Source organism: Apteryx rowi, unplaced genomic scaffold, assembly GCF_003343035.1.
Source record: "Apteryx rowi isolate R43461 unplaced genomic scaffold, aptRow1 scaffold_318, whole genome shotgun sequence".
NCBI lineage: Eukaryota > Metazoa > Chordata > Aves > Apterygiformes > Apterygidae > Apteryx > Apteryx rowi.
This window is the reverse complement of record NW_020449619.1, coordinates 607,381-632,077: the sequence shown is the minus strand read 5'-3', so window position 1 is coordinate 632,077 and position 24,697 is coordinate 607,381. Positions and strand designations below refer to the sequence as shown.

The following is a 24,697-nucleotide window of genomic DNA, read 5'->3' as shown; positions in this document are numbered from 1 at the left end:
GATTGTTTCTTGCACAGAATTGACTTGCTAACAGGTCTCAGAAATGCAGCAGAGATTAAGAAGAGGAGATTAAGATTAAAAAATCCAGCAGCCTTATTTGGAGCTATGCTAGAGCTGAAGCACCTGGGCAAAACAGACTCAAAGCAGAACGTGTGACATAGGCACAGGAAATACCTCTATCGAAGCATGACAAAGTGGGGGCAGAGGAGAGCAAACCTGCAAACTGAAGGGTCTCAGGAGGTCCACCAGATCTTACAGCAGGAAAGGCTCTGCTTTAATTTCTCATGTCCTCTGGCTGACAAGGCCCACTGTGAAATCAAGCTGCTTACTGAACTCCCAGCCTCTGAGATGGCAAATGCAATGGGAGGAAGTCTTGCCCTCCCGATGCCTGGCATCCGCTGGACAGCAAGCAAAGTTCAGTGTGACTAAAAAGTCTCTGTTTTGCTCTGAAACATATCTCAAATCTCTCTGCTTCCTTCATCTGTTGCTTTCGAGGCAGAGAGGCTGCCCACTGAGCATGCACTGCCTGCACACAGGTGATGTCAAGCACACGATGCTGCTGGAGCCAGCCCTAGGGCCCAAGGCTGGATGCAGCAGGCTGCTGGAGGGGACATGCCCATCCCTACCAGGCACCAAACAGGACTGAGTGACACAAGACAGCTGGGACCTCCTGACTGAATTTCTCCTGGGCTCCTGAGAGCCAGTTAGCCCTCCTCAAGGACAGGCCATTCCCATTGCCCAAGGGCTGCAGTGCTCTGTGCATCCATGGTGGGAAGAAGAGGGGCACTGAGTGGGTGGCTATTACTTTACGAGGAAAAGACAAGGCAGGAAGGACTTCTGCCTCATGGAGACTGACAGGAAATGCTGAATAGTTTTGTGTCTACAGGCTAATCCTGCATGCGTGGCCAGGGGACTGTGAACTCCCTGGGGCTGCCCCCTCTTGCAGTAGGGCTGGGACCCAAACCTGGACCTTCTGGGGCTTCGTCTGTAAAAGATGAGGCTGAAGGTCTAACTGCCAGCTTTCTCCCCAGCCAGAAGACACCCTGAGCAGAGATAAGGAAAAAGGCTGCAGCCCTCACAGCCCCAACGTGCACGCTCAGGGCAGCAGGTACACCCACTGTTTGCTGTGCCTGTCCTGGGGCTGCCCCTCTGCTCAGGGGACATTTTCTGGGTTTGGTGTAAGTGGTGACAGAGCAAGCAGGAGCATGTGGAAAGCCCCACAGCCCCAATAACCCCCTTTGCCTCTCTCAGTCTCCTCCAGCAGGCAGTATCTCCTGGGGGACTGCAAGCCATGTCCTTGTCATGACATTAAAAACCCTGGGGTCCAGCTCAGACCTTGTGCAGTTCTCCTAGGGCCAGGCAGGGAGTTAGTTTTAATTTCAGTGATGCTGTAAGTTGAAGTAAATCCCCCACAGTCAGGGAATCCCCTTAAGGTGAATCCAATCTCATCCATTCTGCAGTGATTCAAGAGGGGGACTGGGAAGGGCTCAACTTTCCCAGCCTGAACCTCTGAGCACGGCAGAACTCAGCACACCCAGAGCCTCTCACAGGATGGTCAGATCTGAGCAAGTGAGGCCTGCAGGGTGTGGGCACTGTGGGGGGAAGCCCAGTCCTGTTGGAGGTGGTAGGCTGAGGTGTCTCCAGTGAGGGCCACAACTGGACTGGCAGCAGATGCCCTCAGTAAGGGGTGTCACGCATAGTCCCCAACACTCACTGGTGTGGGCACATTTCCCCTTCCAGTTCCACCAGCAGTGGGAAAATAGAACGAGAACTGACCTGGGGTCCTTCACCAACCTCTCCAGGACGGCGTCCGTCTGCTCTGCCTCAGGCTCCCATAGCACCTGGTGACAGGAGGGCAGTCCAGCGCGACCTTGGGGTCCTGGGCTGATCTTTAACCACCCAGAGAGCAGCCATGGGAGAGGGGAAGAAAGGACAGGCCACTGCTCCCTAGGATGGCTGCTCCCAGCCAGCACAGAAGCCTCACATTGCCCTTCCTTCTCTGCCACAGACATCCTGCAAGACCTTGGGCAAGTCGCTTAGGCTCTTTGCAACTGCTCACACTGCACGGGGAACAGGAGCACTACTGTGATTCTCAGAGTAGCACTGATGGCCTCAAGCATGAAGGGCAAGGAGCAGGCTGCTGCACCAACATCCAGATGCCTGTGCCGGGCACCACAATTCACCCTTCTCCCTTGAAAGAAAAGCCACCAAATGCTACTTGACTTCCATGCGTGGCCAGGAAGGAAACCTGGTTTCATGTGGGAAGTGGCACTTTGAGGAACCAGGGTCACCTCAGCACTAGAAATGCTGTGAGGGGATGGCAGAGAGCCTGGAGCTGCTTGCAGGGTCAGGAAGATGCTGCTATCTGGGACCTTTTGGTTCTTCAGAAGGCTTCTCCTCAGAACCAAGGGCACTAGAATGGAGTCCTCTTTTTAATGAAATATTCCATGTGGCAGAAAACAAAGGTCTAGACTCCCACACCTTTTGGTTTGGCAGATAATGTGATAAAGAAGCATGGATGGCTTTTGCAACAGACACATAATGTTGCATGAGTGTGAATTTCTAAGTGATGTGGTAGATCAGGAGAGAGGAAGCTCTTCCAACTGTCCCACATGTGGGCACACAGGGAGATTACATGACTGAGCACACAGACCTGGAAACCCTTGTGCCCCAGCAGGATACTTGTACATCCAAAGCAGCATAAATTTGCTTGTGCTTCATATGAGATATGAGAGGCCTTGTGCTTTTGAAAGAGCTGTTCCTGCAAAACTGTGTCACGAGGGGGCTTCACTTTCTTGCCTCCGGTCGTGAAGGGTTGCTGGAATGGAACAGGATGAAAATGGATGATAGAAACTTTATGCAACAGTCAGAATACGATGAGGTGAATGACAAGGTGCAAGTGGGACCTGTTCAAATACAGGCTTTGGGCTTGGAGGCCAGGCCAAAGATCTGCCTGGGGGCTATAAAACAGCCCCCGCAAGCTGCATGCATTTGATCTCAGACTGTGGAGCCATCAGTCTGCAGAACCAAACCCTGCTCCTTTGGCAGAGAGATTGGAGCAGAAGCAGGTCCCTGGCATCTATCACCACCGCAGGAAGAGAAACAGGTCTTTGGACGAATTAATCCTTGTGGCAGTGAATTACAATCAACAGTGTTACACTAGGATAACTTACAGGCTGTTAAAACTGCAAGGTTCAGTTTTGCATCATGATGGCTTCCTGGGGGATTTTAACACGGGGAAACATTACTTGAGGAAACTCAAAATGGAGAGGAGCAAAACGTGACTCTGAACTATTTACAAAGAAGCATTAATTAAAAACAGGCAATTAAAAGGAACACCTGATTTTATTAAAGCTGTGTATTTGACAGGAAAGATCACTAGATTTTTGCAAAACCTGCTTGTATCTGCAGCTAGTACCCAACTTCCAGATCAGCTTCAGTGCCTGTGATTCTTGCCACATCCCAGCAAATTAGACGAGGCGTGAGGCAGGGCCTGGGGAAAATGAGGATGTGGGATTCCAGCAAGCTCCTGTTCAGTGAATAAGGCACCAAGGCTAAGAAGATGGTACCACTCAAACCCACTGGAGCATGTGGCCAAGACAGACAAATGAGCAGCACTGCATGTGTGCAGTGACAAAGGCTGCAGTGTGGAAGTGATTTGGAAAATGAGTAACAGACACAGCTGTGGTTTGATGAGAACCCCCGAGATTTAACGTGGCAAAAGGCTGACTCTTCATGGGGATGGATGGGGCAGTGGTGCTACCCCGGTCACAGGCACTGGGTAGTGGGGCTGGGATGCACCTGGTGCTGTGCAGTGCCCAGGCAGTGGTGGCTGGCTCGTCCCCCACCTTGGTGTGGACTGAGCTTGGCAATACTTGCTGCTGTGTTTCAGTTCCTGGAGAGAAGCACAGGAGCCCTACCTGAGCCTTTCTGGCCCACAGGCCATGGGCACGGATGTGTGGCGGGGCCACACCTGCCCTGCAGCTCAGCTGTCCCCTCTCTGCAAATTCCCTGGGGACACTGTGATGTGACAGGGCAGGGAAGGAGTGTGGGGGTAAGTTTGGGTTTACCTGATCTGTTACCCCAAAAGTGCCTAAATCTTGCGTGACACGGGTCGCGGAGTGGTGCTTTTCAGCTTGTGCAGATGTATGAGTGGGAGACAGACCAGCCAGGAACCGCTGCTGGGATGTTCATGGAAAACCAGGATCAGGGGCTTTCAGTGGCTGTGGGGAGGGTGGAGGGAAGCGAGGGGCAGTGCCGGAGGGCTCTGGAGCATCGCGGTGGGCGTGCGGGGTCTGGAGGATGCGAGGGAGGGGAGGAGGCAGGGATGGGTGGACAGGGCTGCGGCGAGCAGGGCCGGGGAGCTGCGAGCAGGAGCATGCGGGGACGAAGGGGCTCGGAGGTCGCAGGGATGGAGCAGGGGCACGGAGCCCAGGGCGGTGAGAGGGACGAGGGCTGGGCGCCGCCGGGAACGGCCCGGGGAGAGGTGCAAGCTGCATGCGGGGTGAGGCTGGCCGCCTGCCCCTCTCACCCGTGTCCTGCTCGCCCAGGAACGCATCCTCCTCCTTCCGGGACCGCAGGCCCGTATCGGCCGCGCCGCCCACCTCCTCCTCGGGCAGGCGTGGGAAGCTGGTGATGCTCATGTAGTCCACGGGCGAGTAAGCGCCCAGGGTGCTCTGCTGGCTCGCCTCCTTCTCCGCCACCGCCATGCCGCTCCGCACCCGGTGCGGATGTGAGGAGCCGGAAGTGACCGAGCACGACGGGCTGGGCAGGGCCCAGGACCGCCTCCAGCGCGGGCACCAGGCCCGAGCCCGAGGGGAGCTAGAGGGGAGCTGGGACTCGGCGTGTGCGGGAGGCCGGGCGGGCGCCGCCCCAGCAGGGGTGCTCCTGGCTCACCTGGCAGACGGGGGCTCCCCCTCCCCCAAGGCTAAGCTGGCCTTTGGCTCTCTGCCCCGGTCTATGGGTCCCTGCAGTGCGGCAGGCGCGGGTCCCGGGCACCGTCACTGACGGGGATCCCGAGTCCCCTGGCAGCCCTGCCCCCCGGCTCCTCCAAAGGAGCGTGGGCAGCCGTGGGGTCCCACTGGCGCGGCAGGGCCAGGGCAGCCTGGTGGCCTGTGCCCTGGGACCGAGCGGCATCAGGACTGGGCTGCCCTTCCCACTGCATGTGATGTCCTGGAGACGCTCTCCTCCTGGGGCTTTTCTGCTTCGCAGCACAATCTTCTGCATGGGAGAGCTTGGAGGTGTATCCCAGCTCTCAGGGCAGGGCCCAGGCCAGCGACCACCAGTTGTCCTGATCTCTCTGGTTTCAACCCCAAATCTCCGTCTGGTGCTGGGAAAGTTTAGCTGCAGTGGGCACATTGCCATTCTTGCAAAACAATAAGAATGTTTTGGCAGCTACCTTTTTTCTAGGAAAATAAATAAATGCCACCTGACAGGCCCTGCCATGCTGCACACCAGCTCTGGGCGCCCCTCTGCCCAGAGATCCTCTGTGCCCTGAGACTGCTGCCATGTGGACAGACCCAAGGCCCGCTGAGTCTCTTCTGCTCCGTCCTCTCCCATCCTCCCAAGGGCTCATACATCTTGGCAACTAGAGTTGCTCTGCAGCAGAATTGCTCACTGCTGGTGCTGCTGGAGGCCCAGGGAAGGCCCAGTAGTAATTTCCACACATACCCCGGGAGAATTTGACCTTCAGACAAGAGACAGGGCAGGTTTGTGGCTATAGCCATGAAGACAGTGCAGCCCACCTTGCCAGCCACTGATGTAGCCATGGGCTAGATACTCTCCCAGGCAGGCGAAAGGCTGCTTCACGTCTTGGAAAAGCAAGACAGTTTGCTCACTACTGCTAAGAGGATTGTGCCTGGTTGTGGGTGCTCATTGCCTCGTGCTGCTGGAGGACTTACTGGCCAGTATAAGGGGGAAGAGACAGAGGCAGTGTGATTATACAGGAGGACATCTGTCCTGACCTTTGGCTGGCCTGGACCCCACTTTGGAAAAGGGTGCACCATGCTGTAAGGCAACTTTATCACAGGGTTGCAAATGTCAAATGGGGATTCAATCTCTGAATTTGGGAGGGGGGAGGGGCAGAGAGCAGGATACAGCTTAATCCACTTTCTTTGCACATCAGCTCCCTAGGAACATACCAAGGGGACAGAGAACTGCTCCCAGGGAGCTCTGCGGACAAACAGTCCAGCAGTCCCCACCATGGGCACTGCCCTGGGGATGCAGAGGCAGAACTGGGGAGTGCTATGGCAAAGAGCCCAGCCTAGCTACTGGGACAGTCCAGCAGCATCCCAGTGCAGGTCTGGACAGTTGCCCTGAGGATCCAGGCAGCAGATAGCTGGCTTTGAGCTGCTTCCCTTCCCACCTTGCCAGCAGGTTCTGCTCAACCTCAGCTCCCGTTGGCAAGTAGCTAACCCCTCTAGGACGCATGTGCTTGCTTGGGCACTTGCTTCATCCTGTAAGAAGGAAAGGTGTTAGCTCAGGGCAGTGCCTGTGCTTGCAGGCACTACACTGCACTCTTTGGTCATCAAGAGATGATATAAAGATCCTAGAGGAACCTACACAAACAGAATGCCAAAAACACCTGGGCCTGCAATCCTGGTTTTATTCTTCTCTGCATGAACAGGTCTATCCTGAATACCCGCCTCCTGTCCTCCCTCCCAGCCTTTCAGGGAGCTGGGTGACACTGACCTCAGAGGCTGACAGCAGATTGTGGGGGCTTCCCTGTGCTCTGAGTGTTGGAGGAGGACAGCTGTGCACATGGGGTCCTGGGAGAGGAGTGGGTAAGAATGGGGGGATTGTCCACGGAGGAGGGGGTCAGGCACAGCATAGCCCGGGAGGGGTGGGAAAAGGGCTGAATCTAGTTTGGACTTCAGCAGAGTGAAGCTCTGCAGGGCCAAGTCCCCTGGGCACCCCCTACTATACATGCTGGGATCAGAGCTGGGAGATGGGGGATGTGGAGGGAGATCAGCCCCAGCTCCCTTCCACTTCTGCTTTCCAGGACCTAAACCTCCAGTGCAGCTGGTTCAGAGATTGCTTAGCCCTGTCTGCAGAAAGGCTGAAAGAGTTTTCCCAGGGACCCACACACATTTTGTGCCACAGCAGCGAGGGCCACACTGCTGTTTCACCAGGGACCCATGACCATGGTGGCAAGGGGAATGAGAGCCCCAGTGGGACAGCCTGTGGAACTAAGCACTCAGGGACAGCTTGGGGACAAGGAGGTGCTGGTCTCTCCACACACTGCCCAGAGGAGTGGTCTCCTGGCTGGAGAAGGGGCCAGGAGGGTGACAGTGACAGATCTGTCCTTCACAGCCAGAAAGGCTGGTCTTATTTGGGAGACAACTGTCTCTGCTTGCTCCTTGGTTTGACTCCAGCTATTCTGGCGAGGGAGCTGCACTCCCACCCACCCCACAAATCAAGACACTGTCTGTGAAATGCACCGTGATATTGTTGCAGAACTGCCTGATGTGTCATCTCTCATAGCAGGCTTGTCCTTCAAACATGGACTGCTCACTCAGGGATGCATGGGAGATGAGAGCTGAACAGTGGTCCTTCCCGCAGCAGAACAGGTTTCAGTGGGGTGTTTTCAGGGTGATGCCAGCCAGGTTCAACCCTGACACAAGCAGACTTTGCCACTGTGGGCTTCACCACTATCGACACGTGTGCCAAAAGGGGCTGAGGCTGGCATGTCGCACAGCTGCTGGCTGGCATGGAGCCAGGTGGGTACAGACAGAGCCTAGGCTGGGACCGGAGAAGCAAGGAGGCCTAGGCCAAACCTGAGCTTTGAGTCTCATCAACTCCAGGGCCCTGTGTGAGTCGCTCGACATCCACAGTCCAAGAGCATTCACATACCTCAAGACCAGTGCGCTATCCACTGGTAGCACTGCCTCCTTTGCATGTTGGGTTTTCAGTGAAATCAAAAATTGCTGCTTCCAGCCTAGTGGTACAGCAGGCAGACAGGGTTTTGACACACAGTAAATGAGCTGAAACATTGTCTTTGCCTGATCATATTTGGTGAAGACTTTTGATTGAAATACATATGGGGGGGGGGGAACATTTCTGAAATCAAAATGGTCAAAATGTTTCAACTTTCCATTTTTTTTCTGAACACTTCTTCCAAAAAATACCAGTAAAATGACTGGAAGATGCAAGAGATTTGTTTCATTCTGGGCCAAATAAAGCGCTTCAGGTTTGCAGAAGTTACTTCCCCCTCCCCACCACTGACAAAACGGAACTATTTCTCTTTCAGCTTGGCACATGCCACTTCTTTGTTTGACTGTCAGATCCGAAAAATCCATTCTTTGCCCTATGTATCCTGGACATCTGTTGCTTTTGGAAACAGACCATGTTGGGTGCTGGGCTGTTTGGCTCTGAGGAAGTGACAAGACATATACATCCTATTTTCTCATCCTCCAATGAGCCAGTCAATGCCCCCTGCTCTTCCCAAGCTAGAACTGTGTGAGAAACAGTGCTAATTAACTCAGTGCTCTTTAATGAAGGGAGATGTAAACCTATCTTTGCTGTGGCAGTGGCAAGGTTTTGTTCATCCACTCCAGTAGCCTGAAGGCATGATGGGCACTGCCAGTCATTAACTGAATACTCATGGGAGGATAACTTGGCTTTTGCAAGCCAATTTCAGCCTGCTCTATTTTCACATCTCTCCAGTCTACCCATCCCCGAGTTCCAGGTGGTCCCTTCCCCGCCACAGCGTCTCCCCCAGTGCCAGGAGCTCTGTGCATGCTGCACCCTACTGCATTCATTTGATTGCCTTAAAAGACATCCTTGAAATTAAAGTCCCTTAAAAGCATGATCAGGAACACTGCTGTCCCAGAAGACCTCAGCAAACACCATCTCCAGTTGTTTGATCTACACATGATTTAACAGGGCCTGAAGGCATGATTCTATTTCCCACTTCTTCAGTTTTCTAGACACTGCTTGCCTTGGACCAATCTGGCTCTGGCCTCTACTGCTCTTGGGTTTTCTCATGTACCAAAACCAATTAGCTCTGTCACCTGTCTACAGATGAATCTCAGCAAGCTGAGAGCACAGCCTTTGCAAGCTTGGAAATCAAGCAGGGAAAATGCAGGGATGATGACACCTCCACAGAGCGGACAGAGGCTCCAAAGCCTCAGTGGTGTGCTCCCAACCTCAGCAAGCACCACTTTAAGGACATCCCAAGTGCTGCTAAAGATAAGCAACACCAGCATAATTCCCTTGCTGAACCAAAAATACAGATGAGAAATTTACACCATGCTGTGTGCTCATCCACCACAGAATTGCAGAGCTACCCCATGGCTGGCAGAGCTGTTCTAGCTGTGGTTTGACAACTATTATTGCCAAGACACAAGATGCAACTTCCTCTCACCAAGTCTTAGCACATATTTGCACCTACACCTCTGTTTTTCCCTTTAACAACAAAAATAACTTGCATTAGAGCTTTAATTTTATGCTTGAAGTCCAAGGGAGACCAGGGGACCACAAAAAGCTTCTCTGCCAATTCCATGCCAGAACACCTTTATTTTTCTCCTCATGATGAGATTAGGCTAGGGAATATCTTCCTCACTCTCCCTCCTGCCAGGGACCTGCTTTTTGCCAAGAGCCAAAGCACTGTTACTACTTGGTTGTACAACTCAGTTCCCTAGCTCTGGAAAGCCCTTGTTCTCCCTGACTCCACAGTGGCACAGAATCCCACCACCTGTTGGTTTAATTGCTCGCCATTCAGAGAGAGAGAGAATACAGAGCAAGCATGTCCATCATGCCAGTATCAAAATCACTAAGCATAGAGATGCTGCACAAACTAACTGCTCCTCCTCAATGCAACCCCTAAACCTGTCAGCTGCTACTCTTTGACTCCTAGCATTCATCTTCATGCTCTCTCCTAGACAATCCCCCCATCAATCTCTAAAGTCTCTGCAGAAAGGCCCTTGTTTTCACAGTGTTCATCCCTGTAAGATGCTCAGCTCCACTCTGCAGGCTGCTGCATCCCCTCGGGCTTCTTAAAATAAGTCTCAGTTCCTTGGGGCAGGTGCCATAGCTTTAGTTTTCTTGGGGACCAGCACTGGAGGAACCTACTTTAGCCATTGAGACACTCCATGAAACAGAAACCTTAATCACAGAATCACAGAATGGTTAAGGTTGGAAGGGACCTCTGGAGATCATCTAAGTCCAACCCCCCCTGCTCAAGCAGGGTCACCTAGAGCACGTTGCACAGGACCACATCCAGGTGGGTTTTGAATATCTCCAGAGAAGGAGACTCCATGATCTCTCTGGGTAACCTGTTCCAGTGCTCTGTCACCCTCACAGTGAAGAAGTTTTTCCTCATGTTCAGATGGAACTGTCTGTGTTTCAGTTTGTGCCCGTTGCCTCTTGTCCTGTCGCTGGGTGCCACTGAAAAGAGTCTGGCTCCATCCTCTTGACACCCTCCCTTCAGATATTTGTGTACATTGATAAGATCCCCTCACAGTCTTCTCTTCTCCAGGCTAAACAGTCCCAGCTCTCTCAGCCTTTCCTCATAAGAGAGATGCTCCAGTCCCCTAATCATCTTTGTAGCCCTCCGCTGGACTTGCTCCAGTAGTGCCATGTCTCTCTTGTACTGGGGAGCCCAGAACTGGACACAGTATTCCAGATGTGGCCTCACCAGGGCTGAGCAGAGGGGAAGGATCACCTCCCTTGACCTGCTGGCAATGTTCTTTCTGATGCAGCCCAGGATACCATTGGCCTTCTTGGCCACAAGGGCACATTGCTGCCTCATGGTCAACTTGGTGTCCCCCAGCACTCCCAGGTCCTTCTCCACAGAGCTGCTTTCCAGCAGGTCAACCCCCAGCCTGTCCTGGTGCATGGTGTTATTCCTCCACAGGTGCAGGACTCTGCACTTCCCCTTGTTGAACTTCATGAGGTTCCCCTCCGCCCACCTCTCCAGCCTGTCCACGTCTCTCTGAATGGCAGCACAGCCCTCTGGGGTATCAGCCACTCCTCCCAGTTTGGTATCATCAGCAAACTTGCTGAGAAGGCACTCTGTCCCTTCATCCAGGTCACTGATGAAGAAGCTGAAGAAGACTGGACCCAGTACTGACCCCTGGGGGGCACCACTAGCTACAGGCCTCCAACTAGACTCTGCGCCGCTGATCACAACCCTCTGAGCTCTGCCATTCAGCCAGTTCTCAATCCACCTCCCTGTCCACTCATCTAAACCACACTTCCTGAGCTTGCCTATGAGGATGTTATAGGAGACAGTGTCAAAAACCTTGCTGAAGTCAAGGTAAACAACATCCACTGCTCTCCCCTCATCTACCCAGCCAGTCATTCCATCATAGAAGGCTCTCAGGTTGGTTAAGCATGATTTCGCCTTGGTGAAGCCATGCTGACTACTCCTGATCACCTTCTTGTCCTCCACATGTTTGGAGGTGGCCTCCAGGATGAGCTGCTCCATCACCTTTCCAGGGATGGAGATGAGGCTAACTGGCCTGTAGTTTCCCGGGTCCTCCTTCTTGCCCTTTTTGAAGACTGGGGTGACATTGGCTTTCTTCCAGTCTTCAGGCACCTCTCCTGTTCTCCATGACCTTTCAGAGATAATGGAGAGTGGCTTAGCAATAACATCCGCCAGCTCCCTCAGCGCTTGTGGGTGCATCCCATTGGGGCCCATGGATTGTGAGTGTCAAGTTTGCCTAAATGATCTCTAACCCGATCCTCCTCAACCAAGGGAAAGTCTTCCTTTCTCCAGACTTTCTCTCTTGCCTGCAGGGTCTGGGGTTCCTGAGGGCTGGCCTGAGCAGTAAAGACTGAAGCAAAGAAGGCATTCAGTAACTCTGCCTTCTCTGCATCCTTCGTCACCAGGGCACCCACCCCATTCAGCAAAGGGCCCACATTTTCCCTAGTCTTCCTCTTGCTACTGATGTATTTGAAGAAGCCCTTCTTGTTGTCTGTGACATCTCTAGCCAGATTTAATTCTAAACGGGCCTTAGCCTTCCTCGTCACATCCCTGCATATTCTGACAACGTTCCTATATTCCTCCCAAGTGGCCTGTCCCCCTTTCCACATTCTGTATACTTCCTTCTTCTGTTTGAGTTTTGCCAGGAGCTCCTTGCTCATCCATGCAGGTCTCCTGCCCCCTTTGCTTGACTTCTTACTCGTAGGGATGCACCGATCTTGAGCCTGGAGGAAGTGATGCTTGAATATTAACCAGCTCTCTTGGGCCCCCCTTCCTTCTAGGGCTGTAACCCATGGGATTCCTCCAAGTAGGTCCCTGAAGAGGCCAAAGTTTGCTCTCCTGAAGTCCAGGGTTGCAATCCTATTTATTGCCCTGCTTCCTCCTCGCAGGATCCTGAACTCCACCATAAGAGGCTAAAAGCTTGCAATTGAGCAGCTGCAGTCACCAACTTTTCACCAGGAACCTTGGAGAGATCCAGAAGCCAATGTCTCTTCCTTGCCATATCACAGTCCTTCTCAACAGAGAAATCACTTAAGCTCTGCCTCAGCTTCCAGTCTGCAGAACTGCAGAGAACTGTAAAAAAACAAGAAACTCAACTGCTAGGACTGCAAGCAAGCAACTCTCTCCAGTTCTGCTTTCTTTCACTCTGCACATTTTACAATGGTGCTTGAAGTCCTGCTCTGGACCAGACTTGGGAACTCTGCAATGCAGCAGTGGGTCTGCCATGATTGCCAGTCACTGGGCAGGGCAGGTGCTGAAAGAGCAGGAACAGCTTACATAGATGCAACACTTGGCATTCTTGCTTAATCGCCAAGCATGGACTTACACAATAGCTACTACTTCCACTAAAAATGCTTCTGTCCCCTTCTGAAAGGGTAGGAGTGAAGTCTGCAGCATGACAAGAGACCTGAGAATCCCAAACAGCTGCTGGCTAAGACATTTACAAAAAGTCAAACTCTTAAAGGAATCCCACACTCTCAACATTTTGCAAAACATCAGAGGATACAGAAAAACAGAGGACAGAGAAACTGCACAGTGGTTATCCAGGTGATGTTTATTAGAGCATTTCAAGTATACAATGATTTTACTGATGGCTGGGGACAGCAAAGAGGCAAACTGATGCCAGTAGCAAGGGGTGGCCTAGAAATAGCAGGCTATGTAATTCTCATGGAAAATTAATACTTTCAGCTGACAGAAGAGGAAAAAGATCAAATTGAAAAGTCAAGCAAGTTTGAGGTTGGAAAGGAACATAACAAATATAGAAGTTTCAGTTTGAGATAATTTACTTGGCAATTCACGTGTAGCAGAAGCTGTTTGCTGTTGCACTCTTCCATCAGCAAACTGAGGACCTAAGATAGGAGCTGTTTTTTCCACGCAGAACAGAATCTCCCTTGACAAGGATGGAGGCCTGCATTGGCGGGTGATTCTGGAGCCTCAGCTCAGCACTTTGAGTGATTTAGATCCCCAGCTTTGCACACTCTCACATGTAAGAACCAGACTGTTAGACTTCCAGCAACAAGGAAGCAATATAGACTTTTAGCAATAGCATATTAAACTATCAAATCCTCACTATAAGGCAACTTTAGATAAGGACTCTTGAGTGTGTGAGCTGTAGAAAAGCAAAGACTACACGGCAACTAGACTACAAGGTCCTCTGACAACAAGCAGATGGGACTGTGCGTGTTTCGCAGTAACGATTTCTGAAAGACACGTCTTTAAAAAATATTTTAAAGGAGAGACCCTCCGACTGATGCCCAAAAAGGGTGTCACTAGGGAAGAACTGAGCTATTGATGATCAGCTCAAAGAAAACCTCTGATTTTTGAGGCCTTGTACTTTATTGAGTATGCCTGATTTCCAAGTTAGTAATTCTGTGTTTAAGATGTTAGCTGCCTCAATTGTGCCTTAGTCTCCTGCATTTATCAGCAAAGAGCATCTGAATCCCATTGAATTCAACATCTTTAAAAAATTATTTTAGAATTTAAACGCTTAACCTTTAAAAGGATACCTCCAGAATGACTGTCCATTAGGACTACTGAACTTCGGGGTAAGCTCCAGCAAATGAGTAGTCAGGCTAGCAGAATGCAGTGGAGTTTCTAAGCCTTCTGAATACTGCTCTCAAGTTAAACATTCATTAACCAATTAATCATAATTATTTCCAGCAAAGTTGCTTAAAAACTGTCTTCATCAAAGACCCTTTGAAAATTCTGGTGAGAAAGTGATTTGCAAGTAAAACAGAAAAACTATTAGAAATGGTGACAACACAGTCTGTTTAATCAAATAAGACCTGATCACTTCAAAACATGTTGAGGATGGCGACTGAACTCATATCCTGTATGCTGCAGTGCCTTCCTCCCAAGTACCTTACAGCTGCTTTTTTAAAACTGTTTGTCTGAAGGACAACAATGGAAGACAAGTCAGGATTTAATGACAGATATCAAACAGAGGGCATACACACATTAAATTATCAGATTCAACCTTCAGCATACAGAAGTTTGACATGGTTACTGGCTACAGTCACAGGAAGAGTTCAAAAGTTGAACAGTCTTGAACCACTTTTGAAAATTTCAATGGCTTTTTAAAAAGTTCCAATGAATAACGGGTATATAAAACTGAGATGGACTGGCTTCTCCAGCAGAACAGTTGGGGTTCTTCCAGGCTAATCAGACCATTGGTACAGAAGGGAGTTGATTTGACTTCCCCCACCTTCCCACCAGTCCACTAGAGACTATGATTTATTAAAACCTTCTTGATTTACTGAAGACTGATTTAACAGGCAAGGGCTGCAGACTGCATCAATCATAGTGGATGGCAGTATAGAAGATTATCCAAACAACCTGTGGAGAGGAAAAGAAGCTGAGGTTATTCTAATACCTCTAGAGATGCTTCAAACACTGAAAACAAATCTCACACCTAGCTCTCAAGAGAGGACTGGAGACCGAATTTCAGCTTTTGAGACTGTCTCAGAGAGATGTTAGGATCACCATGCGCCACAACCTGTGGCACTCAACGTGTTTGGCTTCCAGGGTGACTAACATCTCTGCACTAAAATTCTGTCAAAGTATCTATATTGTTTTAGAGGCACCACCAAACCAAGTCATGAGTGTATTCAGAGGCTTGGAGGAGAGAAGGTGAGTAAGGGAACAAATGTAAAGACACTCAAACATGAACTCAGTTTGGGTATAAATAGCTCTGGATGAAGCTCCACTAGAGTTGGGGAGCAGTGTATCTGTGACAGAGGATAGGAAGGCATAGAAGTGGTGGATGCAGAAGTATATCTGCCTGTTCCTACCTCCTTTCCTACAGGGAAATGCCAGTCATTAATACTGTATTACTTCACAGCCAGCAGCCATCAGATTTCAGGCTCCCCTTTGCTGATCAATCCCATTTATTAGATTATGTTAACATCTCTCTCTTCTATCTATGTGCCAGATCACCTGCTTTTCTTCCCAGGATTTTTACTGCAGAAAGTATACCAATCCAATTCACAAATCAACCTAAAAGGAACAAAAGGCATTACCAAAAAGAGTGCAAATGATGTCATGAATCCTTCCTTTGTCAACTCCCATGTTCCACCATACTCCTCCTCATCTATTTGCTGGAAGCTACTGAAGTAGAGGTACAGAACACCAGCATTAATCAGGCAGAATCTGGAAAAAAGAGATTAGAAACTGTAATTTCCACAATAAGAGTGCAGGCATCCAATCTGCCACACAGCATCATAGCCATAAAACACTTTCTCCTCAGCAGAGTGGAAGCAAAAAGGAACACTATTTCTGCAACATTCCCCAGCTTCCTCAGTGATCTCCTTAAAAGAGCACCTCCAGGTCAGCTTGATATAGCATGCTAGGTTCGGGTGAAGTTCACCTTCCCCAGGCACAGCCTACTCCTATTAAGATTCAACAACAAGTAGTCAAAAGCTGGAAGCATTAGCAGCAGGATATCTACATTTGCAAGGCTGATGCAGTATCAGGATCTTTCACATCACCTGGAAAGGGGCCCTGCAAGTTTTCATCTTCTGCAGATCAGCAGCACTTGATCTGCTCCAGCACAGAATCCAATTTGCTTGTACACATTACTTGATTTTGAGGTTGCTAAAAGGGAAGACACTCTATGCTCAGTGTTAGACCTCCTGTGTTAGTGTCCCATGACCAAATGCAGTGACTGGAGATGAGAGCCAGAGAAAAATTGATAGAGCCTCTCAGAGCCACAGCACTGGGGTTCAACTGAAGGCAAGTCGCAGTGCTCTCTAGTCTGTGCCAAAGGATATACATGACCTCCTTTCTGTCCTCAGGCCAACCCCAACTTAGGGCTAGGACAGCCTGCAAAGTGAAGAGTATGTTTCCTGGAAAGAAATCTGTGTAAGAAGGGTGATGCTGGAAAAGACTGCTATATACGTAAGGTCAGTGATTGGCAACAAGTCACAAACCTCAGTTCGAATGTGTAGCACAGTCAAAGAAACCAAGCACATACAGTTTTAGAAGCTTTTTAGTTTTTCTGCTGTACACCAAATCATTTTTATTTCCTATTAACATTCAGCACAGGAATTAACTCATGTGCCTGAAGGTGCCTTGTGAATTAATGGATCACTAAGCAAGAACAATGCTTCTCAACTATTCCATATCTATCACTGAGAGCATTTTAGATTTAACTGTTTGCACATAGCTATTCAGTCACTGCTGGAGGGTGGTATGTTTAGATCTCCATTTCTATGAGTTTCAAACTTTTTTTTTTCCTTAGAGATATTCACTGCTACTCTCTCCACCTTCTTGCCGCAGCTAGGATTTAGGAGAAGGGAGAAGATGACAAGTTAATTTTCCCTAAGTCGGAGCTGTCCACTCACTGTTATTTTGCTCATAAGCATGCAAATTAACAGATTAGTAAATTAATGAATTAGGCTAACCTATAGGAAAAGAATTAAGCCCTTTTGTGACTTCTACCTAATGAGCTCATAAAGTAACATTTGATTTACACAATATCTTGTCCTGTAAATTTGAGAGACCAAGGCACAGATGAATCATGATGCTTACGGGTGTCAAAAGTGGGATCTCTCTCAGATGTATCCTGTTGGCAGGCACAAGGTGCTTGGCCATGCTGATTGGGATCCGTTTGAGTGCGAGTGTTGTGTGTGTATGTGTCACAGTGACAAATGAAAAACCTAAATGGTGGATGGCGACCACTGAGAGATAAATTTGAGAAAGACAGATGATGAAACCCTAAGCAGGATTCATTCTAGGTTGAGAGCCACTGTACAAATGCTGATGAAATCTGGCATGAGTTTGACCGATGGCGGGCTTCTTAGAAGTTAAAGGGAAAAGGGAAAGATGCTATGTGCTGGCTACTAGGCTGTCTTAGAGCAGCAACAGATATAAGATTGATAAGTTGAAGGGGGAGAACACATGATTGAAAAAGGAGAATGAGGAGGAGAAAAATGGAAAGAATGCTTAGGAAGTAAAGTATAGAAAATTAGGAATGCAAAATAAATTGCTTGAGTCAAAACTCCAGCCCCAGATAACTGCAAAAGCTGAAGAGTGCAGGAGAAGGTTGCTGGAAGCCACTGCAGTAAACCCAGTAAAAGTCTATCATGCTATGTATGACAATAATTGGGATAAGGATATCTGGGGTCCTTTGGAACCTGACCCCTCTCCCCTCAGGGCCGGATGATGAAGCAGATGACCCACCCCACCTCTCTTGCCACCAGTAATCAAGACCAAACAACAGGGTACACCAATGGAGGCACAAAACCCACCTGCCCCTATAATGACAACTAGAGCATTTACCGCCTTCAAATTAAGGGATCTGGAGGGGATATACCAAGCTAACCTAGGAAAAACACCTGTGGAATGGCTGGCACGAATCTGGACAGCCAGAGCCAACCAGATCCATCTTACCCCAGACAACGTCTGATCATTAGCGTTAGGCCCAGGAATATTGTTAGATATTGCAGGGCCCAATATTACAAGTCCATTGCACTTTACTTTGCAGACAAACTGACCATGGTGGAAAAGACATGTGGCCTTGGAACTCAGCAGCTACCCTACAAGCTGCCTTGCTGAAAACCACTATTTTAGCTGAATTGGAGGGACCAGCCCACATTGCCTCAGGTGCTGGACAACTCCCTTCTACAGAATTGTTATTTGTGAACCAGGACACCTCCATCCCATAGCAGAGGAAGCAGAGGTAGCATTGAAATCATTAGCTTTAGCCATTAAGACATGCTTAAATAGCAACACCTTTCAAGATATTCCCCAACAAATGCTAGCAGATTTACATCACAAAAGATGAAAACCAAGGGAGAACACCAGCTAAAGTAAGTGTAGGGAAAAGAGTCAGCCTGTCTCTATGCAAAAGGGGAAAGCAAAATGGAGAAACTGGGGAACACCCTCAGTCACTACAAAACATAAGAGGTTATGGAAGATGTGTTTAGTTAAACAGCTCTCTCCAAGTCAAACGGGCTGCCACAGAATAACAGAACAGTTGAGGTTGGAAGGCACCTCTGGAGATCATCCAGTCCAAGTCCCCTGCTCAAGCAGGGTCACCTAGAGCATACTGCCCAGGACCCTGTCCAGGCAGCTTTTGAATATCTCCAAAGATGGAGACCTCACAACCTCTCTGGGCAATTTGTTCCAGTGCTCAGTCACCCTCATAGTAAAGAAGTTTTTCTTCATGTTCAGACAGAACTCCCTGTGTTTTATTATGACCGGAGTTGAAATTAGTGAGTGGTTTGAGTAATATTTACCTCACACACAACGCATCCAGATTGGTGTCTGCAGCAGGATTACATTGATTGTTTGCTACACACCCAATGCCACAAGAGATAGTCAGATAAGTGATCGTATCTTAAAAGTATCTTAAAGACTGCTGTCTCGAGCATGAAGTCAAGTGGACTTTCCACTTACCCTACTGACCTCAGAGTAACGGTATAGTAGAAAGATGGAACGAGTCACTTAAGAACAACTCAAATGGCGTAACAGTGGCACCAGCTGGGGAAGAAACTTATGAGAAGATATGCGAACCTTAAACTCCCAGCAGACACCTACTGGTAGTCTGCTATACAAAAGTTTTGAACAATCCCCTGCACTGAACCAATACCAGCAGGGTAACTTGGACACCTCAGTATGGCATCCTGGAGATCAGGTAAGGACTCAGAATTCATCGCTCAGAAAACACTGGGTTACTTTGAAATGCTTTTGAGAGAAAGGACTGTGAAACTGCAGGTACCATGGGTAATCATTACTGAGGCTTGGATATGATCCAAGACCCAGTTCAGCTTGTTGCCTCCCTAGGGACTGCTGGCCTCCTGGACAAATGAATGGAAGCCATCATTCAACCTGCCTACTACAGAAAGTATCCACATAGCATGTACACTAATTGTCACGTAGGGATGAAGTCTACAACAAAAATCATGGTCCAGCCTCGGAACTACTAATAGCATCCTGTTTTGTTACTTGTTACACCATTAGTTTTGATGTTGCTGTGTCATCATCACAAAGTGTTAACAATACACATGTGAATCTATTGGATGACCTTGACCAGGGGTGGTGATGCCCACAGGGAACAGAACAATTAGGACTCATTATGGAGGTTTGTGTTCCAATTAACTGTTGAGCTCATGGCTTGTGCACTATGATGAGCAACATGCAATTTGAAATTTCCCCGATTTCCACTACCACTACTGCAATGCCAGTAATAGTTGCCCAAGGATTTCCCAAAAGGTTTGTGATTTTTACCTCTGAAGCACATGAATTTTACACTAAGATTTAGTGGAACAATGTAATATTAGTAAAGTATATTCAAATTGCTCATAGTGGACAATACCCATATATGATCAGTGACATAAGTCCCATTGGAAAACCCACACAGTTCGGGACATTTCCACCGGATTTGGAGCCAATGGATTAGGCACAGGAGGGCTGAATTCCATGGACTTAGATATCATTAATAAGAAAGTGTCTAGGCTAGGACAATTAAGCAAACAAGCTGGACTATGGTCAGACTATTGATAGTAAAGGGAATGGATACAAACACTAGTATCCTGACTATTAGCCTAAGCCCTTGGGAAAAACTCCAAGAGATTCTGAAGGGGATGAATGCTGATGTTCAAATATTGCTTCTAATACCAGCAGTGCCATTGCTTGTGTTATCATGCAAACTTTTGGCATAAATGAATGCGAACAATAAGCCAATTGCATCCATAGTGGAAATTCTGCTGTGTTAGGGACCCTTATTATCATTTTCATGTCAGAAATGTAAAACCCATTTTACCCAAATTGTATACTCGGGGGCAGGAAACAGGAGCAGTCTGTTGAGTGGATCCATTTATTACTATACCATGTGAACCAGTTTACCAGTACACCCCACTCCCTATTATTGTAGCTAATAGAATAGAGTCTCGAGTTCAAGGAAGCAAATGGATGGATAACAAAAGGTAATCTATCTAATTGATACTCACGAGTGTGAACAATGGAGAAACCATGAGCTGTACTGGCCCAAACATTTAGTAATAAGGTCCTTATTTGAGTAATATAACCTCAAGTACCTGCTATTTAGACTCAGCGTATGATAATCACACTGTTGTGCTTAAGAGAAAACCAGGTTGTACAAACGTGGTTTCTCTTTGTGATGCCCTGTGGAATGACAGGAATAAAAAAAAAAAAAAAAAAAAAAAAAAAAAAAAAAAAAAAAATTGGTCCTGCAGGAGAATGTCTGTGCAATGTCAGCACTAGAAACCCGCAGAAGACTTTATAGGAACCATAAACCTAACCTCACACCAGTGCTAGTGAAATACTGGCCTATGACTTGGACAGTACCCTTAAGATCAGTATGAAACACAGTATATTCTCAAATTGGAGAACTGGAAACTTTAATCACCAAATATGAGAAAGCTATCGCTTATCATCAGTTATCATTACGAATCATCAGTTATTAGCTAATAACAAAGTGCAAAGCTATGCTTGAACAACAGTGCTCACATCTTTCCCCTACCCTCAACCCCTGCGAGGCAAGAGGAGTAACAGTACCTCCACTGACCAGTGTGATGAGTTTGCTAGACATTTGGTCTATACCAAGAGGTGGAATGTGGCTGCCCACTCAACTCCCAGTCAAGGTTTGGGCCTACCACATGGCTCAGATTAAGGCCTGACGCGTGCTGGGAACAGCATCACTAGGCTAAAGTGAGAGCAACATGTACACTAGATACTCAAAGACAGAAAAGAATGCAGTTTGCTAACCTTGCAGTTTTGCAAGTAACTGTGCTAGTTCCTGAGAAGACTGAAACTCTTAGAATAAACAAGTTCTGGCCTAGTAACTAAAACAAGCAATAGGACTTATATAGACCAAACTTCCAAGCTGAAAGGTACAAATACATCAGCTTAACCACGGAAGCAGATCCACTGGCAGCCAGTCTGTTGAGACTTTCATGCTTCCTGGTGTAATTTAGAGAACACCCATATCATGACAGAGGAGGAAGGATGAGCACTCTCACCATTGGCTAAGTAATTATTTTGCTTATAAGTGCATAAACTAACAGGTTAGTGAACTAATGAATTAGGCTAACCTAGGAAAGGGACTTCTATCTTATGAGCTCACGAAGTAATGTTTGATTTGCACAGTACGTTGACCTGTAAATTTGAGAGATCCAAACAAACCAAGGCACAGGTTAACCATGACACTAAGATTGTGAACTGTTGGTAAGGAGACCTTGACTAGGTAAAGACATCTGCAAACAGAGACTCCCCAGAGCACACGCAGCATCTTCCCACCCCCAAAGGTCAGAGAGAAGAGCCATGCTTTCCCATGAGCCCCATCTCTGCCATCCCTCCACAGGCCTACAGGTTTGGCTCCTGCCACACACAAGTTGTCATTCCATAACTTAGAATGCTCACTGCAGCTTTCAGACACCTGGTGGGAGGTGATGTGAATCCCATGATTCTGTGGGGATTCCAGAGGTGGATGTGTATGCACCCTTCTAGGCCTTGCCTTTCCCCCACAATACAGCTTGAAAGAACAATAACTTCAGCAAGCTGGCAGAGCTGCAGAAGCACTGCCAAAGGTGCCGCTTTGCCTGTTTGTTACTTGCCCTCTTTGGAGTCTTGAAGAAAGCTTTTCTTTTTCAAAGAGAAGCTGCCCTCTCTTGTCTACTAACAGAACCCCTTCTCCAAGGGGGGCTCCTGACCCAAAGATAAGGACTACCTCACCTTTCCCTGTGTGTGCTTACTTCCTAGCAGACCCCTCTAGGCACCATACTCATAGACCCTATTCACACAGGCAGGAACAACCTACTTCACAAGTCAATCAAACCTTTTATTCCTTTCTTCCACTCCTTTCCCCTTTAATAAAATAAAAATAATAAAAGCATTAGTCAGGTCAAGGGGGTAGAAAGAGGCTGATTTGCATGAAAGACAGTTCATGACAAGTAACAGTCTGGAATGTAATGCTGGATTTAAGAAGCACAGCAGACAGACATTGCATTTGGCTGGTTCACTGTTTATAACACAACTTTAAAACAGACAAGAAAAAACTAAATGTGGGAAAATACATGAAACAGAAAAGGAAATAAACCTTACATTGCTATTCCCACGAATCCCTTCAGTGGAACTACTCCCCAGATGATTCCCAAAATAACTGCAATGATCTGCCGGAACCAGTAGATCACATCTAAAAACTCATCCTGGGGAGACAAAGCACAAAAAACATTTTGTCATTTACTGCATTTTCTTTTTTTAAAGGCATCATACAATTAACAAGTGAAAAAAATAACACTCTGAACACTTTATTTTTTTTAAGTTATATACAAGATATTGTATTCAGAGCAGACAAAAGCAGCTTATGACATCATGTACCTTGGACATTTCTGCTTTCAAATTAAATACCCAGTTTTGTCCTTTGACAGGCTAACTGTAGGAGAAAACAAGTATCTAGTCCCTTTGATGAATAAAGATTCAATTCCATAAAAACTCATTGGAACAAAGCATAAACTATGTTCTTCAAACTTTTAAGACTGTTATAGCCACCCTTGGTGCTCCTCTACCAAAAATGAGTGCTGCCAGTAGCCAGTGCTCATGCCAACTCCAAACTGTCTCATGCTTACTACAACTGCATCTTCTTTCACAGCAACAGTACAGTGCTCATTCCTGTTCTCCCGTAGAGCTGATGCAACTGCAAGTATTGCAGCTAGATCATGCTGACTCATGCTTTAAATAAAATTCATTTTTGCTCCTATCCTTTCTCTAACATCCCCAAAGACAGGATTGCCCAGGTATGGCACAGCCCATCATATGCTGCTCCCTGCCCCCACCCCCATAACTTTGAATACTTCATCCAATTCCTGCCAGATTTGTTCAAGAGGTGTGAATTCAAGTATAGGGTATTCCTACAAGTTCTGTGAACAACAGCAGAAAAGAATTCAATCAGTCCTCTTAGCACTTGTGTACTCTGACTTTCATAGACTTTCTAGGGAGAATGTGCAAGACAAACACTTGCTCATACTTAGAAGATCTGCTGCTGTTGCAAACATTTCGAAACGCTTTCAAAACATACAAGTTTAGCATATATATGGATTTTTGTAGAAATCAAATTTTTTTCTGCACATGAGCTGGACTAGCTAAGGGGACAGTAAAGCACACCACAGATGGCCAAACAACTGCTTTTCTCTCTCTCTTTTTCTTTTTTTTTTTTTAGGAATGCAAAGATGCCATGACATTGTAATGGACAAAGTCTCGCAAGCTTGTTTTTGTTGCTACCCTTTTCTTTCAGATGTGACATGGGTCTATACAGTTTGGCTCAGCTGGCAATTCCTTATTCCTACAATGCTCTGAAAGCCAGTTTCCTTCACCTTTTAGGCTAGTCGCTGTGTCAGCACAACTGTACCCTAACTCATCTGTAACAGCCTGAAGCCTGGGACCAGCCCAGCCAGATGCCTAGGGCCATGGGACAAGTGAGGCACCCAGGGCCAGGCAAGCACAGCAGCACTAGCCAGACTCGACTCAGGGGGCAAGCGGCCTCCCCCAGCCCCAGTACCACTAAGCCAGAGCAGCCCAGCCCACTTCCCCAGATGAGGCAGGCCTAAGAGCAGGATGAGGGGTGAAGGCAGAGAGCACCCTGAGCTCCTGGGTAGCTCCGCCTGCCACTGGCACCCCAGCGTAGACTGTAGCAAACATCTACCCCCTCCCCAGTAACATCACCCCAGAAAAGACCCCACCGGGTCCTCACCTGCCCCCTGGTCACACCACCTGGGAGGAACCTGCAGGGTCCCTACTTCTCCAAATCACACTACGCCAGGAAGGAACCCTGCACCCGGTCATGCCACTCAGGGGTCACTGTTCTCTCCCACACACCGGGCACCCATTCACCTGTCACACCATCCTAGGGTCCCCATCCTCCCTGCCGATAACACACTCCCAAGGTCCCCATCTTCCCTCCCCGGTCATACCACAGCGGGGTCCCCGTCCTTCCCCGGTCACCCCGTGCCGGGACCTCCGTCTCCCTCGCTGGTCACTCCACGCCGGAGTCCCCGACCCCCTCCCCGGTCACGCCACGCCATGCCGGGGTCCCCTCCCTCTCCAGTCACGCCACGCCGGGGGCCCGTCCCCGCCGGCGGCAGGCCCTGCCCACAGGCGCTCGGCCCCGGGGGACGCTCGGCGCTGCCGCCCACACCTTGTCCTGCCAGGCCGAGTCGCTGCGCAGCGCCTTGCTCCACACGGAGCCGCGCAGCGCCGCGCCACCGTTGGCCACCGCGTGCTGCTGCGCGTGCGGCGGCGGCTCCTCCCTGCGCC

The 24,697-nt window shown here is 48.6% G+C and overlaps 2 protein-coding genes across 2 annotated transcripts in view; both read right to left on the bottom strand.

Annotated features, from left to right (window-relative positions):
* Positions 1 to 4,715, bottom strand: part of GGT7 (gamma-glutamyltransferase 7) — a 28,362-nt gene extending 23,647 nt beyond the window's left edge. The window contains exon 1 of the mRNA XM_026070776.1: positions 4,532 to 4,715. Within this exon, the coding sequence (XP_025926561.1) occupies positions 4,532 to 4,709 (178 nt within the window). The 5' untranslated portion in view covers positions 4,710 to 4,715. The remainder of the gene's footprint in view (positions 1 to 4,531) is intronic.
* Positions 4,716 to 12,961: 8,246 nt separating this feature from the next.
* On the bottom strand, positions 12,962 to 24,692 carry RAB5IF (RAB5 interacting factor; the record flags this gene model as incomplete). Its single annotated transcript, XM_026070779.1, has 4 exons — positions 12,962 to 14,761; positions 15,445 to 15,574; positions 22,490 to 22,593; positions 24,579 to 24,692. Coding segments are annotated over 4 exons (390 nt in total), but the record flags the coding sequence as incomplete, so codon positions are not given.
* Positions 24,693 to 24,697: the final 5 nt, after the last annotated feature.